The sequence below is a fragment of the Artemia franciscana genome, chromosome 2 (assembly GCF_032884065.1).
Source record: "Artemia franciscana chromosome 2, ASM3288406v1, whole genome shotgun sequence".
In the NCBI taxonomy this organism is placed as follows: Eukaryota; Metazoa; Arthropoda; class Branchiopoda; order Anostraca; family Artemiidae; genus Artemia; species Artemia franciscana.
Window position 1 is genome coordinate 36762351 of NC_088864.1, and position 14975 is coordinate 36777325.

Genomic DNA, 14975 nt, shown 5'->3' on the forward strand with positions numbered 1-14975 from the left:
GACGTTGAGGAGGGGACAGCCCCTTTCATATACAGAATAATTTCTGTTCGTTTTAAGTTTTAATGTTGCTCCTTCCTTTCAGTAAAAAAAACTTGTTTTTCATTTAATTTCCGAACGTTCTTGAACTAATGCAGGTTTTGATTTTGGCTCATCATACATGAATAATTGAAACGAAATTTGCATATTAATTCTGCTTCTTTTTTTTTTGGCTAAATGGCTTTCTCAAAGTTTTGATCACACAATTTTGAGAAAAAGGGACGCTATAGGGGGCCTGGTTGCCCTCCAATTTTTTGGTTACTTAAAAAGACCATCAGAACTTTTAATTTTACTTGAATATTTTTATTAGTAGTAAATGTACGTAACTTAAAAATTAACTTACAAAACGGATTTCTATATTCGTACATTTTTATTACGTATATGAGGGATTCACCCCCTCGTCACTAACTCGCTCTTTACACTTAAGTTCGAATTCCGTTCCAATACTTTAAGAATGACCCCTGAATCATACAGGCAGTTTAATTAGAATAAATAAATCTTTTGAAATTACTAAAAATACTTTCGCGTAAAGAGCGAGGTATTGAGAAAGGTACGAACCCCTTTCATATACGTAATAATTTCTCTTCGTTTTAAGTTTTAATGTTGCTCCTTACTGTCAGCTGAAAAAACTTGATTTTTTATTTAATTTCTCATTGTTTTTTTTAATGCTGGAAAATCCAGGGCCCTCTTCATGGAAATTCTCTTCCCCCATGATAAATTACTCCATGAAAAGATTCTCCCGCGTAACCAAACCCCAACCGCCTACCACCAGAAAAGTTCCCCCCAGAAAATGTCTGTATACTTCCCAATAACTAATGCTATATGTAAAAATGGACAAAGTTCATAACTTGCAGCCCTTCCCCCGGGGACTGTGGAGGGTTACGTTGTCGTCAAAGATATAGTTATTGAATTTTTCGACTATGCTGAACAAAATGGATATCTAAAAAATTTTATTTGGTGACTTTGGGAAAAAATGAGGGTTGGAAGGGGCCTAGTTGCCCTATAATTTTTGGTCACTGAAAATGGGCACTATAAATTCAATTTCCGTTAGAATAAGCCCTCCGACGACATTCTAGGACCACTGGGAAGATAAAATCACCTCTGGAAAAAAACAACAACAAACAAACAGACATCCATGATTTTTCTTCTGGCAAAAAAAAAAAAAAAAAATACAAAATTCCACATTTTTGCAGATAGGAGCTTGAAACCTCTACAGTAGTGTTCTCTAAAACGTTGAATCTGATGGTGAGATTTTCAGTAAGATTCTATGACTTTTAGAGGGTGTTTTCCTCTATTTTTCAAAAATCGTGTAAATTTTCTCAGACTCGTAACTTTTGATAGGTAAGATTAAAATTGATGCCACTTATATATTTCAAATCAGAATAAAAACACAATTCTTTCGATGTATCTATTTTTATCAAAATTCCGTTTTTAGTGTTCCGGTTACTATTGAGCTGGGTCGCTCCTTACTGTAGTTCGTTATCACGAACTGTTTGATCATTCCATGGTATGCAGGGATGAAAAGAGAGTTATTGGCCGAATATTTCTGATTAATATTTTTGCAGTAAATTCTGCATCCTGAGTAATTTCAAATACAAGGAAAGAATAACAGAATTAATTGACTCTTTCAACGTATAATTTCTAGGTAAATAATTTGAATAATACATTAAAATTTTTTGTTAGTTCTTAGTTTTAGTCCAAAAGTAGAACTTACCTTGTGTATTCCATTCATTGTTACAATGGGTCCAAGGCAGTTCCGTTGTGAATGAAGCAAATAAATAATAAAAGGACCAGGCAACTATGACATTGTAATAAATACCGATGAGAAACGAAATGCAGAACATGGCATATCCAATTCCTGAAATCAGGGAGACATTAGCATAGTAGAAAGGTTATACTCGGTAATTTTCCAAATAATCGGTTACATTTTTTGTCAAGTCAAATATTTAAAACAACGGGCTTTTTATTACTGTAATTATAAAAAAGAATTTCACAAAATAAGTATTTCAAAGAAATGCAACTTCATTAAGCAAAAAATGACACTCCCCTAAAGGTCCTCAGAAAGAACCTTTGTCGGCAAAAGCCCGGCAAAAGTCACTATTCTTCGGCGGAAAAAAGACACTTCTTCGGGCGATCCCGGACGAAATTTACTACTTCATATACACTAAGTCTACAGAAACAAACTAGCCCACTAGAAGTCGATTTGTCGACCCAAGCCCTACAAAAAGTAGTGTTTTGCTAGTCCAATGTAATGTCATAGAAGACTTCCGTTGGCAAAAAAACAAAACATTTGCTGCTTCATCTAGGCGAAGTCGACACAATCAATCGACCCCTAGAAAATGACTTTTTGGGTGGCGCCGAATAAAACTTATTATTTTGTTGGTTCGATACTATGTCATAAAAGAATTCCACTGGGCAAAGATGACGAAATTGACTTCTTCATCTGCACAAAACCGACAGAAGCCAATTGATCCCCTCAAACAACTTGTCAAGTGGAGCCTTGCAAGGTTGCAAAACTTGATAACGTTTCGGTAAGCGGAGACAATTCCAATAGCTCTACTGAGTAAGAACTCGTTGCGAAATATTGTAATTTCTTTGCAAAATATCAAAAACAGCCGAAATATTTTGTAAATACTTGAGCCCAAAGAATTGCAATGTTATACAAAGCTTATTTAGAACTAGGCCTCGTTCTCTTATTCTCGAAAGCCCTATAACAAAACATATAGCCGAGGGTATGATGAATTAAAACTGCAAGGGAAAGAAACAATTTTTAATGCTAAACTCGAAATTTTTCTGCTCTGCGATACTGAAACAATTGACTGAAACACTAAATAATTTATGATTGATAAATAAGGAAAGGATGGTAAGATTAGGAATATTTTAAAAAAATCTAATGTTAATTATTAATTACATGTTGTAAAAGATGAGTTACTTTGAAAGGTGGTGAACATGTCCTTTTAAGCACACTTTTTGCAATGTTTTTCTAATTTAATTTAGGTTTTGCAAGTTAGAGGACAGTCTGGGTAACACATGTCTGGCCTTCGCAATAAAATTCAAGTATTGGAGCTGCATGAGTTTTACAGATGTTGGATAATACGTAAGTATGTATATTGTTTGATGTTATGATACTATACCAAGGATCTCTACATGTTTGAGCTTGCTCTTCACTTTTGGGTTCTTAATCTCTTTCTTTTGAGGCACCCTTTTAAATGAAACTGAAATTAACTCAACTAAAGCGTACCAAATCGCCAGCAAAAACCAAAGAAAAATGATCGTGAAGTTAACTTTCAAGGTTAATGGTTATGGAGAGGTTTCCTTATAAAAGTTTTCAAATTTGTTCCCACCTATTTTATTTTTCGAATAAGTGAAATATATACAGACAAATGACTATGGTATAATCGAAGCAGTAGTTCAGAAATCTCTCGAGGAAGTTTTTCCTGGTCCATTCTTGACAAATAATGGAATCTCAATAGAAGAAGATGCAGTTGCAAAAAATCAAAGGTACTTGTCGTTTCAGATCTCAGTGTGGAATCTGACAGAAGAAAAAACATTGGAAGAAGTTCCCTGTTTGGAGATTGATGATGAAGAAATGGCATGAATCAGCAGTATCTTCGCTCTTCTTTCTTGCATTATTGATCATACAAACGTGGCAAAAAACTGACACTTGAAATTAAGTCGGATTTCGCCACTAACAGATACACTGCAATACAAGCGCAAGACATAGGACTATCAATCAAAAAATATGGAACTGAGCTTATTAGTCAGTTAAAAAATTCATTTCTAAGAAAGTAAAAGGAACGGAAAGAGTATAATCTGAAGCTGAAGGTTTACAGAAAGCTGTAAACCTTAGAGTCGTGCTAAAGCTTATCGAAATAGGACCATTTCAGCCACAAGTCAATGTTCCAAATAAACTCCAGGTCTAGAGTTCCAAAAACCAGTTGTGGTTTGTTAGAAACCGGTGCAGCGAGTACCTGCCCCTGAGTATAGTGTTCAGAAGGATTAGTCTACTGCTTTGCCTCTTCATTTTTTTCAACTGGACCTGGCTATGAATACAGAAACAAAGATTCTTCATTTATGACAGTAAGTAGAAACTGGCACAAAATGAGAAGCAAAGGCATGAAGGCTGGAATGCTCATCATTTACTTTCAATCAAATGGTCACAAAGCTTCTGTAGGATATCTTATTCGTTTTATAGAGAGAAATAAATTATTGCCAAGCTTAGTTAACAAGGAAAAACTAATAAAAGATATAGAGTCAGAAAAAGAAAGGGAAAGAGGGCGTCAAATTATATACATGTCGATAAACGTTACCACCACTCTAGGTAAACAAGGGTTAGCATTTCGTGGGAAGAATCATGAAAGGGAAATTACGTTGGAGCTAGCTAATCTTCTTTTGAGACACAACATCGAAATGGTCCATTGGATGAAAAACCAGAACAAGACGAATGTCACCATCTATCTATCGAGTAGCAGCCAAAATGAATTAATTCGATTGTTGGAACAGAGCTGGTTAAAAAAATTGTAGCAGAAGTTAGTGAAGCTAACTTCTTCAGAATCTTTGCAGACGAGACAACCGGCTGTCAGCCATGAAGAGCGTTTAACTGAAGATGTACAATGTCTTGATAGAGAGTGAACTACTAAAGAGCGTTTACACGCTGTTGCAGATTCTGAATCGAAGAACGGAGTGAATCTCACAGACAAAATTTTATGAGTGTTTTGGAAGGCTTGTATTAATAAAAACAAACTGACATTTCAGTGCTATGATTTTGCAAGTAACATGAGTGGACACTTTTAGGAAACACAGGCTCAAATTTCCTAGAATTTAGGAAGAAGTATTCGATATCTCAGATACCTAGCCCACAGAGGGAATATTATCCTTGAGCACTGCTATGAATCAGGCTCTTTCAGGCGCAGTATCTTTGGTGTCTTGCAATAAACTTATAACTTCTTCACCGGGGGATCCAAGCCCTTTGATTTGTTTTGCAAGAGGTTAGAAGACGTTGATGGCAAGCTATATCTTAAGAGAGCTTCAGAAACAAGGTGATCTTACAATTCAGAGTCACTGAAAGCTCTATAGAGCGTTCTTCTAATAGTTACACCACTGCTAAGGGCAATGGCAAATTCAGATGATGTTAATGCCAAAACCAAATCGAAGTCCGACGGGATTCTCAGTGCCCTTTACTCATTTCCAATTTATTGCACAATTCTTGTTCATGGGGGCATTACTTTCACGAACTAAGTCTCTAATTCAAGAAATATTAGCTATGGAGCTGGAATGGTCGGTGTGTGTCGCATAATGAACGCCACGATAACTGTCATCAAAAGGTCTATAAGCAATGATGGTGAACTTTAATGGTCAAATTACATCGTCTATTATTATTGCCAAGTAATAAAGTTTAAGAGAAGATGAAAATAGCATGTCAAAGTTGAAGTTCTGCCCTTGGATAGAGGGTGAGCATAGACGATATCTTTGTCATCAGTAGCTTCTTAGAAGATTCGATGATGAAGAGAGGATAATCTAAGTGTTACCAATGACCTTTTCGATATTTTATATGATGGAGTTGAAGAAAGTTTCAGCAGTCATTGGGATATGAGCCTTTAAAAAAATGTTGAGGGGAGTCTTGAACTAAATCAAAACATATTATGTGTATTTGGATTGTCAAAAGGGCGTAGCTCAGGAATGACCCAGTATATTAATTTGGAACTTTCAGGAAATGATGAGGGAGACGATCGAAAAGACAAAATTTGCACGCTACCAACGCTACTATAACTTCCACCGCTACTACTATCACACTACTCCGTTTACAATATTGAGGGGAAATTTGAACTAAATTAAAAGACGCTATGTGCATGCTCATTGTTAAACGAGCCTATTTCAAGAATTGATTTGGGTATCAAGTTAGAACTTTCAGACAATGCATAAAGTAGAAGATCATATGAACAAAAGACAATATGTGCACACTACTACTAATATTATTATCCCTGCTGCATTTACTACTACTACTAATTCAACTACTGTTTCTATTGTAACTACATGTAAAGCTAAGAGCATTAAGATGAAAATTTCAAGAAGTATGTGAACATACAAGTTTGTAAAAGGAACTAAATACTACTTTAAAACTAAATCAAAAGGCATTGTGTGTATAAAAAAGAGTAAAATTAACACGAGTAGGGCTGATAACCTTCATACCTCTTCAAGACCAAAATATAATTTGTACTTTGCTGAAAACAAAACACATTTTAAATGTTATCACTTGTTTACTTTAATTAATCACAAACTTTCTAAAACTTTAAGGATAGAACTTAAAACTTAGGGGTAAATACCAGTATAAGTAAATTAAGCTGACAATCCATGGTCATTTGTTTTTTTCAGTAAAGTGCATATTATGTTCTTGTCTCAAGAAGGTATGATGGTTATCAGCCCTACTCATGTTAATTTTTGCTTGTTTTGAGTTTGACTCGGCTATTTATTGTAATTTTTGTCAGTTTTAAGTTTCATTTATTTATTGATAGTGATTTGTGGTAATTTTACCATTGGAAGATTATTTGACTTTATTTCTACTTATTTTTGGCTTAATGGAGCTCTTTAATTTTCTTTGGAAAACTTGTTCTGTGGAAAAAGTTTTTTAAATTAACAGCTATTAAAAATTAAAGCTTCTTCAAAGTGAACAATTAGTTCAACGCAACCGCTCCCGGTAAAAATTAAATTAAAAGAGCTTAAAATGAACAGATATTATTAGAATAGGAAGGAGGTTGCCCCCTCCTCAATACCTTTCTCTTTACGTTAATTTTTTTTTTTTACTTCAAAAAAAAAACTTCTTATTGTTCTAATTAAACGGCCCTTGTGTTTAAGGAGTTATTCTTAGAGAATCGGGACACAATTCAAAATTTAGCATAAAGAATGAGGTGCTGAGGAGGGTGCAACCCCCTTCATATATGCAATTATTTCTGTTCGTTTTAATTTTTAATTTTGCCCCTTACTTTCAGCTGAAAAAACTTGTTTTTTTCATATTTAATTTCTATTCGTCTTTTAGATAATGCCATGAAATATGGCCCCACGTCCAAGGAGAAACCCCCTCCCAATGGAGAAATCCTCTATACAATTCAATCCCGGTGAAAATTTACCCCGGACAATTACTCTCAACCACTCCGCGCGTAAAGTTGAGACGGAAAAGAAAAACCAAGACATATAGAAAGAATTTTGTATAAGAATTCTGACAAATTCCCGCGGCGTACAATTTCCCCAGACAAGTTCATTCCCTCGAAACTTTGCAACCCCATGGAAAATTACCCATGGAAAAACCCCCAGCAGAGAATTTGTCCCCCCCATCCACCCAAAATTATATGCATGCTTCCCAATAACAAATACTATGCATACACAATGGGCAAATTTTATAAATTAAAGACCTTTTCTCTGGATCTGTGGGGGGGGGTCATGTTATATCCAAAGACATAGTTATTGAGCCTTTCAACTATGATGAACAAAACGGGCATCTCAAAATTTTATCGGGGGATTTTGGGAAAAAGGGACAGCAGAGGGGCCTAGTTGCCCTCCAATTTTTTGGTCAATTAAAAAGAGCTCTAGAACTTTATTCCGTTCGAATGAGCCCTCTTCCGATATCCTAGGACCACTGCGTCGAGACGATCATCCATTAAAAAAAACACACCCATCAGTGACCTTTCTTCTGGCAAAAAAAAAAAACACACACAAAATTCCACATTTTTGCAGATAGGAATTTGAAACCTATTCAGTAGGGATCGCTGATACGCTAAATCTGATGGCGTGATTTTCATTTAGATCACTTGACGTTTAGAGAGTGTTTTTTTTTTCGAAAATCAGGAAATTTTCTCAGGTCTGTAACTTTTGATGGGCATGTTTAAAGTTAATAGAATGTATATTTTTGATTTCAGCATAAACGTCAATTCTTTTGATATATCTATTATTATCAAAATTCCCTTTGTTAGAGTTTCGGTTACCAATGAGTCAGATCGCTCCTTGCTTACAGATCGTTACCACGAACTTTCTGAAGATAAATAAATAAGAAAACAATAATAAACACAGAGAAACACGTATCCTTTCTGATGAAAAATACAAAATTAAACATTTTTTATTATAGTCGTTTCATTTATCGACTTATGGGTACTACTCATGTATGCTATGTTTGACGGTGTATTTTTTTTTTTTTTTTTTTTTTTTTTTTTTTTTTTTTTTTTTTTTTATCAAGAATACAACATTTTTAAGTCATTTTCCTTCTTTTCTGATAAAATACAGGTTTTATCAACTGAAAGTAAGGAGTAGCATTAAAGCTTGAAACAAAAGTAAATTATTCTGTACATGAGGAGGTCTACCCCTTCCTCAACCCTACTCCTTACGCTAAAGTCTTAAAGGTCTTTGAAAAAACCATTTGTTCAAAGTCAACGGCCCCTCTCTCCGCAGAAAATTACCCTTTAAATTTCCCGCATATTCCCCAATAGCAAATACTATATTTGAACAGTACGGGCGAATCGCGTAGCTTACAGTTCTATCTCCAGGGACTATGGAGGGTCAATGTCATCAACGAAAGTATAATGATTAGACCTTATATATTAAATCAAATGGCTACCTTAAGTTTTGATCCGGCTATCTTTGAACCAATGTTTCAAAACCATCACCCCTGGGAAAGAAAAATACAAACAAATAAACACGCATCTGCGATCTTTGTTCTGCCATAAAATACAAAATCCGACATTTTTGTACATAGGAACTTGAAATTCCAACAGTAGAGTTCTTTGATATGCTGAATCTGATTGTGTGAGGATTTTCATTAGGATTGCTTAATTTTTTAAGGGCGTTTCCTACCTTTCTGAAAAATTAGGAAATTTTTCTCTGGCTTGTAGCTGTTTTTAACACTATAACTTAATGAATTTTATATGTTTGGAATCAGTATAAAAAGGCAATTCTTTTGTGGTATCTATTGCTACCAAATTTCTGTTTTTAGATATTCGGTTACTATCGGGCCGAATCGCTCCTTACTTTCAGTTCGTTATCACGAACTGTCTGACTATGTGAACTTCCTTAAGCGCTAATAACTTGGAATGTTTAACTTCGAATTCGAAACAGATACATATTTGGAATCACTATAAAAACTTGACTCTCTGATTTAATGTTATCAATATTCAGGTTCTAATGCTTTCGTTATTGGTAAGGATTGCTATTTGTTACTTACTATTTATTACCATGAAGATTTTCTTTTATTTTTTTACTCCAATCGAGCCACATAGAAAAAAAAAGTTTGTGGAAAACTGGAAAGCGGTCACTCCATCACAAATTAGGACTCATAGTACCCCTCTGTGCATCTAACATATCAGTGTAATTTTTAAATTTAATGACACTAGGCTATCTAAAATCAACGGCTTTCTATACCTCTGTAACTATAAATTAACGTTTAGCTTACCCTTATACACGAAAAACAACTTAAGACATACAAACCTTATAAGATATGCAACTTTTGCTGCAGTCCCAGAATAATTCCACTGCCAAAGTCTTGCACCAATTTCAGATTATTCCCCATTACAAAAGTTCATGACACATTTTGAAATAAACTGTGCGTAATAAAATTAATTTCGTGAGTACACATGGGCACCCAAAAATAAGGTCAGGGGACCTCAGTCCAATCCACTTTCCCATAGAAGCTTAAAATATGTAAAAAGTACATTATTGTGGAATATCTTGGAAAAGGACAACCATTTTTGTAAAAATAGTTTTTCATCTAAGCCCCTCCGAAAATATTTCTGGGGACACTCTAATAAGCAACTGTTATTTTGCTTTGTCTTTTTAATATTTATCACAAATGAATAAAAACCACAAAACCTGCGACTAAGGGAATTTAAACCTTCGACTCGGAAAAATATCGCGTTTCAATGTTTCCGGTACATGGAATAATACAGGAAAACCTAAGTATTTGAAGGTTCCACTTAATTTTAAAACACATGTTGGCATAACGCCTTAAGGCTGGAATGTTCAGAGTAAGTATGCCGCTTAAATTTGCAGCATAAGCGAATAAAAAATATTATTATTAATCATAAATTACGTTTTTCTAGGTATTGATTAGAAACTAAACACTTCTAAAAAGAAGTTTTTAACAGGAGAGTAAAGAGTCATATTAAAACCTAAGACAAGCAGAAATGAAGTGATATGATAATTCAATCTTCTAATCAAACCAAAGACAACAAATGTTGCTATAGATCACTATAGAAATCACTACAAACAGGAGTACTACCACTCGCTGAACTTTTTGAATTGCAGAAGCGTTCTTGACTCTTTACTGAAAACAATTGGTGTTTTGGGCAGTGTGTTTTCATTTATCATAACATCAGCATCTACAGGACAACAGCAGAAACATAAAAATCTAATCAAGGTTTACATATGAGAGTGGCGACTCCCTCCCTCTCCAACCGTCTAAACGCTTTGAGTGTCGTTTGTATTTGATTTCAAACAATATGCATTTTGAACAATGGGGTTTTTACTTTCAAAGCATCGAAAAAACATACCATAGCAATAAAGATCACTGGAAAGAACAAATGTGAATATATTGATAGTTATTTTATACAGAATAATATTAATTCTTGAACATTTCAACGGTTTTCGATTCTTCAATGTTATTTTAACAAAAAGTCTTAAGAATGAATTTGGTTTTCATTAAAGAGCAAAACACGATTTTAGAGGGTTTAAAGGGGGGGGGGGATAGCCAAAACCCTGTTTGTGGCGATTTCTATTTGTTCTAAATATGACTTGATAATTCATTTTAAATTCTGCTCGTTTTCGGATTAATTCACTAATCTATAGCAGTATTCGTTATCTCTATTTTTGCTGCGACCATTCATTTTATTTTCTGTTCGTTTCGGTTTTATTGATGGTCATTTCGGCTCTTTTTAAATTAGGATTATTATATGATTTTATTTCTCATTGTCTTATGCCTTAATATGGTCGCTTAACATGGGCTATTCACTTTTCTGTAGCAAACTTACTTTTGGACTTTTGTTTCTCAATGATTTCTGTTCGTTTACAACTGACATATTTTGATACTGGTTATAAAAATATTAAAATAAAAAATGAGTTTTTCTGTTGAAGAACTGAAAAGTTGGATTGTAAATCAAAGTTTGGAAAAACTTTGGATATTCGGTGATAATTTTCAACCACCAGCAGTTTTACGCTATAAATTCTGAACATCAGTTTTGCTAAAGAATCTTTTGTGGGTGGAAAAGGACTTATTCAGGGGCGTCGTTTAGGGGAAGAAAGGCAGGATACAAGTTGCCCCCCCCCAATATTGTGGAAACAAAAAATTATATATCACATGTCCCTTGACTATCCGGATAAGGACCCTTCTTGCCCCCCCCCATATAAGTGCTGGAGATTCATCCCTGGACCAATGATTCATGCAAATGAAAAATATAAGCAGGTTTTGGTTTTGTACAGGCTGATGTCATCCTGATATCCCATATTTTTTTCAATATTTTCTTTGCATAATGGTCCCATAATCCAATAGCTTACGAATGAAAGTTTAAAACTTTTAACAAAAAATTGCCATTTTTGGGACAAACAAATATTTACGAGCCGAAATTGCTTTCGGACTCTAATTCCTTGCCCTAAACAGAATATTTGAATTCTATGGCCCTCCCAGAGCAATCATTCAAATTTCACCTTGACCCTCCCAGCTGGTCAGAAGATGGTAGTAGTTATGCTGTACCAGGTACAGAGGTACGACCCCCGAGGCTCTAAGGATAGAGTCAATACTCCAGAGCTTATAGCCCGAGGAAAATTTCTGTTGTCGATTAATATCTCTGGAACTGGAATGACGACTAACATGCTTAAGTTATCATATATTCTGCTTGTGCTACATTAAGGACAAATAGAGAGAACTTGAAAAACATGGTTTTGTTTGCACCGATTTTTTGTATTAAAACAGATCAAGAATAGCGTGTTACTATTAATTTTGAAACAGGACTTCAAAAATGAAGAAGCGATCTCAGGATATTGCTTATTACGTAAGTAGTTTCAATTTTATAATCATTTATAACGCCTTAACTTTCAGTTTTATCCTTTAAGTGATATAAAAATCCAAATTTTTCATTGATCAAAATTTACATTTAAACAATTTAATTTCCCGTATGTTTTCCACGAACGTATACGTCAAAATGACGCTTAGACACCAACCTAGTTTGTTGCTCGAAATTTTTATCAAAGTTAACCGTATAAACAGCATTATTCGCAAAGCAATCCACGCGGATATCTATTAATTGAGAGAGAAATTTAAACTGAGATTGCTGTGCTTGACACTAGAATCCTATTATTGAGGTTTTTAACTAATTTTGAAGCAAAAGAAAGAAGCCATTTTTAAATGGTAGTTTAAGATACATCTAGTGCAATACATTAAGGAAATCCATTCTATATTATACATACATAGATACATACGGATATATACGATTAACAGCTAACTCCGCTTTTTTCTCATTTTTGTAATAAGTGGGCCCAAATAATTATGTATATATTGATGGTTGGATTAAAGCAATCAAATATATAGGTTAAAGCAGAAACAAAGATTGGGAGGAAAGGAAGGGGGTTTATGTGGCTCTGAAAATAGACCGACTCTCGATTTTATTCATTATGAATTATATTCATAATTTTTTGCCTCCCCGAGGGGAGGCGAAAAAGAGGTCGACCAAGACACACCTTACGACGACAGTACGACCGAGACCTGAGAAATGCGGAGTTGTCTCTTCACCCACAGTGGGAGGACGTCACGGCTGCAGCTCAGCTCTGAGATGTCTGGCGAGGTTTCGTAGACGCCCTATGAGCCACCCCAGGCTCTGGAGGATCTAAGGTAAGGTAAACTCTAACGCAAAATTCGCTAGGTTAAGATTCCAAGAGTTTTCCAATAGCGTAGTATATCCGTGTTATCAAATGCCATACCTACAATGTATCAGGAGCGGATAGCACTAGTCCTATTACTAAATAATATTTAACCTTGGTATATCTTTTTTTTAATGCTTTGTTGATGTTATGTAAGCGAAAACACAGAGCTCAAATTAAAAGCAATTATCGGGGAATGAAAATGATATTTTCTACTTTTTTTCAAATTCATTTTGCGTGTGTTTTAAATTATATGAAAGCATACCTCGATAATCTTCCTCGTTTCAGCTTTATCAAACCGTATCAATTTCAAAAAGAGAATGAATTCTATTATCATTACAAATCTAGGTTAATCTAGCTGAATTCTCATTGCCAACTTAGGGGAAGTAAAACCTCTTTGATGGTATGAAAATACCTATATTGTCACTGCCAGTAGAATTTCAGGAGGGCGCTAGTCACACACAATCATCAAAAAGACCAAAGAAAATAAGAATAGTCAAACTTAAGACATCACGAGTAGATAAATTCCTAAACCATTGTGAGTTAAGATAGGAGTAAGATACAAATCTTCGGGCATGTAAATCGTTCAGTTATGAATACTCTTTTGAATATGGTTGAGAGTAGCTCCGCCCTGAGGAAATCTATGATACAAGATGAGCCCGGCAAAGTTCCAAAAGCCACTGAAGAACTTAATCAAATATTTCTGAGCGACTCTGATGATATTTATGAAGAGATTAATATAGATGAAATAAGGAGCAATCACTCACGTACAAATAAAAAAGCAAGATGTAATCCCTTGAATACTAATAGTGCAAGTTCAATTAGAAAAAATATAATAATAGTTGACCGATAATTTGACACTAATGCTCCTACTAATATGTTGTCTGTTAATACAAATGACCTTAATGAATGATTATCAAAGTTTCAGATACTGTTTTTGAACACGTAAATTGGGAAACAATTTTTCTTAATCATACGCCTCAAGATAGAAAAGGGCAGTACAGTATATAGAACCCGCAAAAAGCAAGTCCTTCCATTATCAATCCAAATAAGAGAATTATATCAACAATCAACACTGCAGTTATAACTCCTATTTCTACTGAATTATCGCGCAACTTCACTGCTGGAAGGAAACTTGAAACATGCTTTCAAAAAAAATATGAACCAGCTAATATTTTTGGGTAATTTACGGAAGTTTACTTTGCATAAATTATCTTTGGGATATAGATTTCAAAAACAAACGATAATCCATTAACTTTATTTCATTAACTAAGGCTAAAGTATTCGAACAATGTATGTAAATTTTATTTTTAATAAATATGTAACTTTGCATACTCATCGACGAATTCACACTAACAAGAAGCCATATAAGGCACTTCTGAATACAACAAAATCAGCTAGTTGATTAATTTTGTATGTTTTACTTGCAGGTTAAGTTCCAAAGATTTAGTTAAATAACCCTTGAGTACACCAATCTCAACTAGTTGGTAAGTTTTGAATCTTTTTATTATCAACTGGATAGAAAACAAATTAATAAAGACACTTTTGAGTACAACAATTTCAGTTACTTGATGGATTCCGAGTCTTTTAGTTACCAAACGTGCATCAAAAATGTAAAGAAAACACTTGAGTACAAAAAAGTCAACTCGTTGATAATTCTGTGTTTCACTTGCTGGCTGAGTACCAAAAATTTAATAAAATCACTTCTGAGTACAAGAACCTCAGCTAGCTGATAAATTCCAGGTCTTTTAGTTATCGACTAGGCATAAAAAAACTAACAAACGCGCTTCTGAGTATAACAAACTCAAATAGTTGAAGCGATTATACATTAGCCATATGAGAGAAATGCTACAAGCACAAACTTTGTTAACTGCTCCTAGTTACTTAAGATATATTTTTAACTATAGAATGTCGATTTAGGCATGAAAGTACACTTTTTATGTTTTATCAGAATATATAAAGTTATCTATATATTTTAAGCGATGATAAGATAGGCCTATGAGGGAAATAATACTTGCTCCTAGTTACATAAGATGTATTTTTAACTTTAG

General features: G+C 34.3%; 1 protein-coding gene across 5 annotated transcripts in view; it reads right to left on the reverse strand.

Annotated features, from left to right (window-relative positions):
• LOC136041023 (sodium- and chloride-dependent glycine transporter 1-like) overlaps positions 1–14975 on the reverse strand; it is a 94926-nt gene that overhangs the window by 46756 nt on the left and 33195 nt on the right. For 4 of the 5 annotated variants that reach the window (XM_065725544.1, XM_065725560.1, XM_065725568.1 and 1 more), the window contains exon 4: positions 1751–1894. In XM_065725544.1, the coding sequence (XP_065581616.1) occupies positions 1751–1894 (144 nt within the window). Of the gene's footprint in view, positions 1–1750; positions 1895–13339; positions 13465–14975 lie in introns of those variants that run through there. The other variant, XM_065725576.1, reaches the window with a different exon arrangement.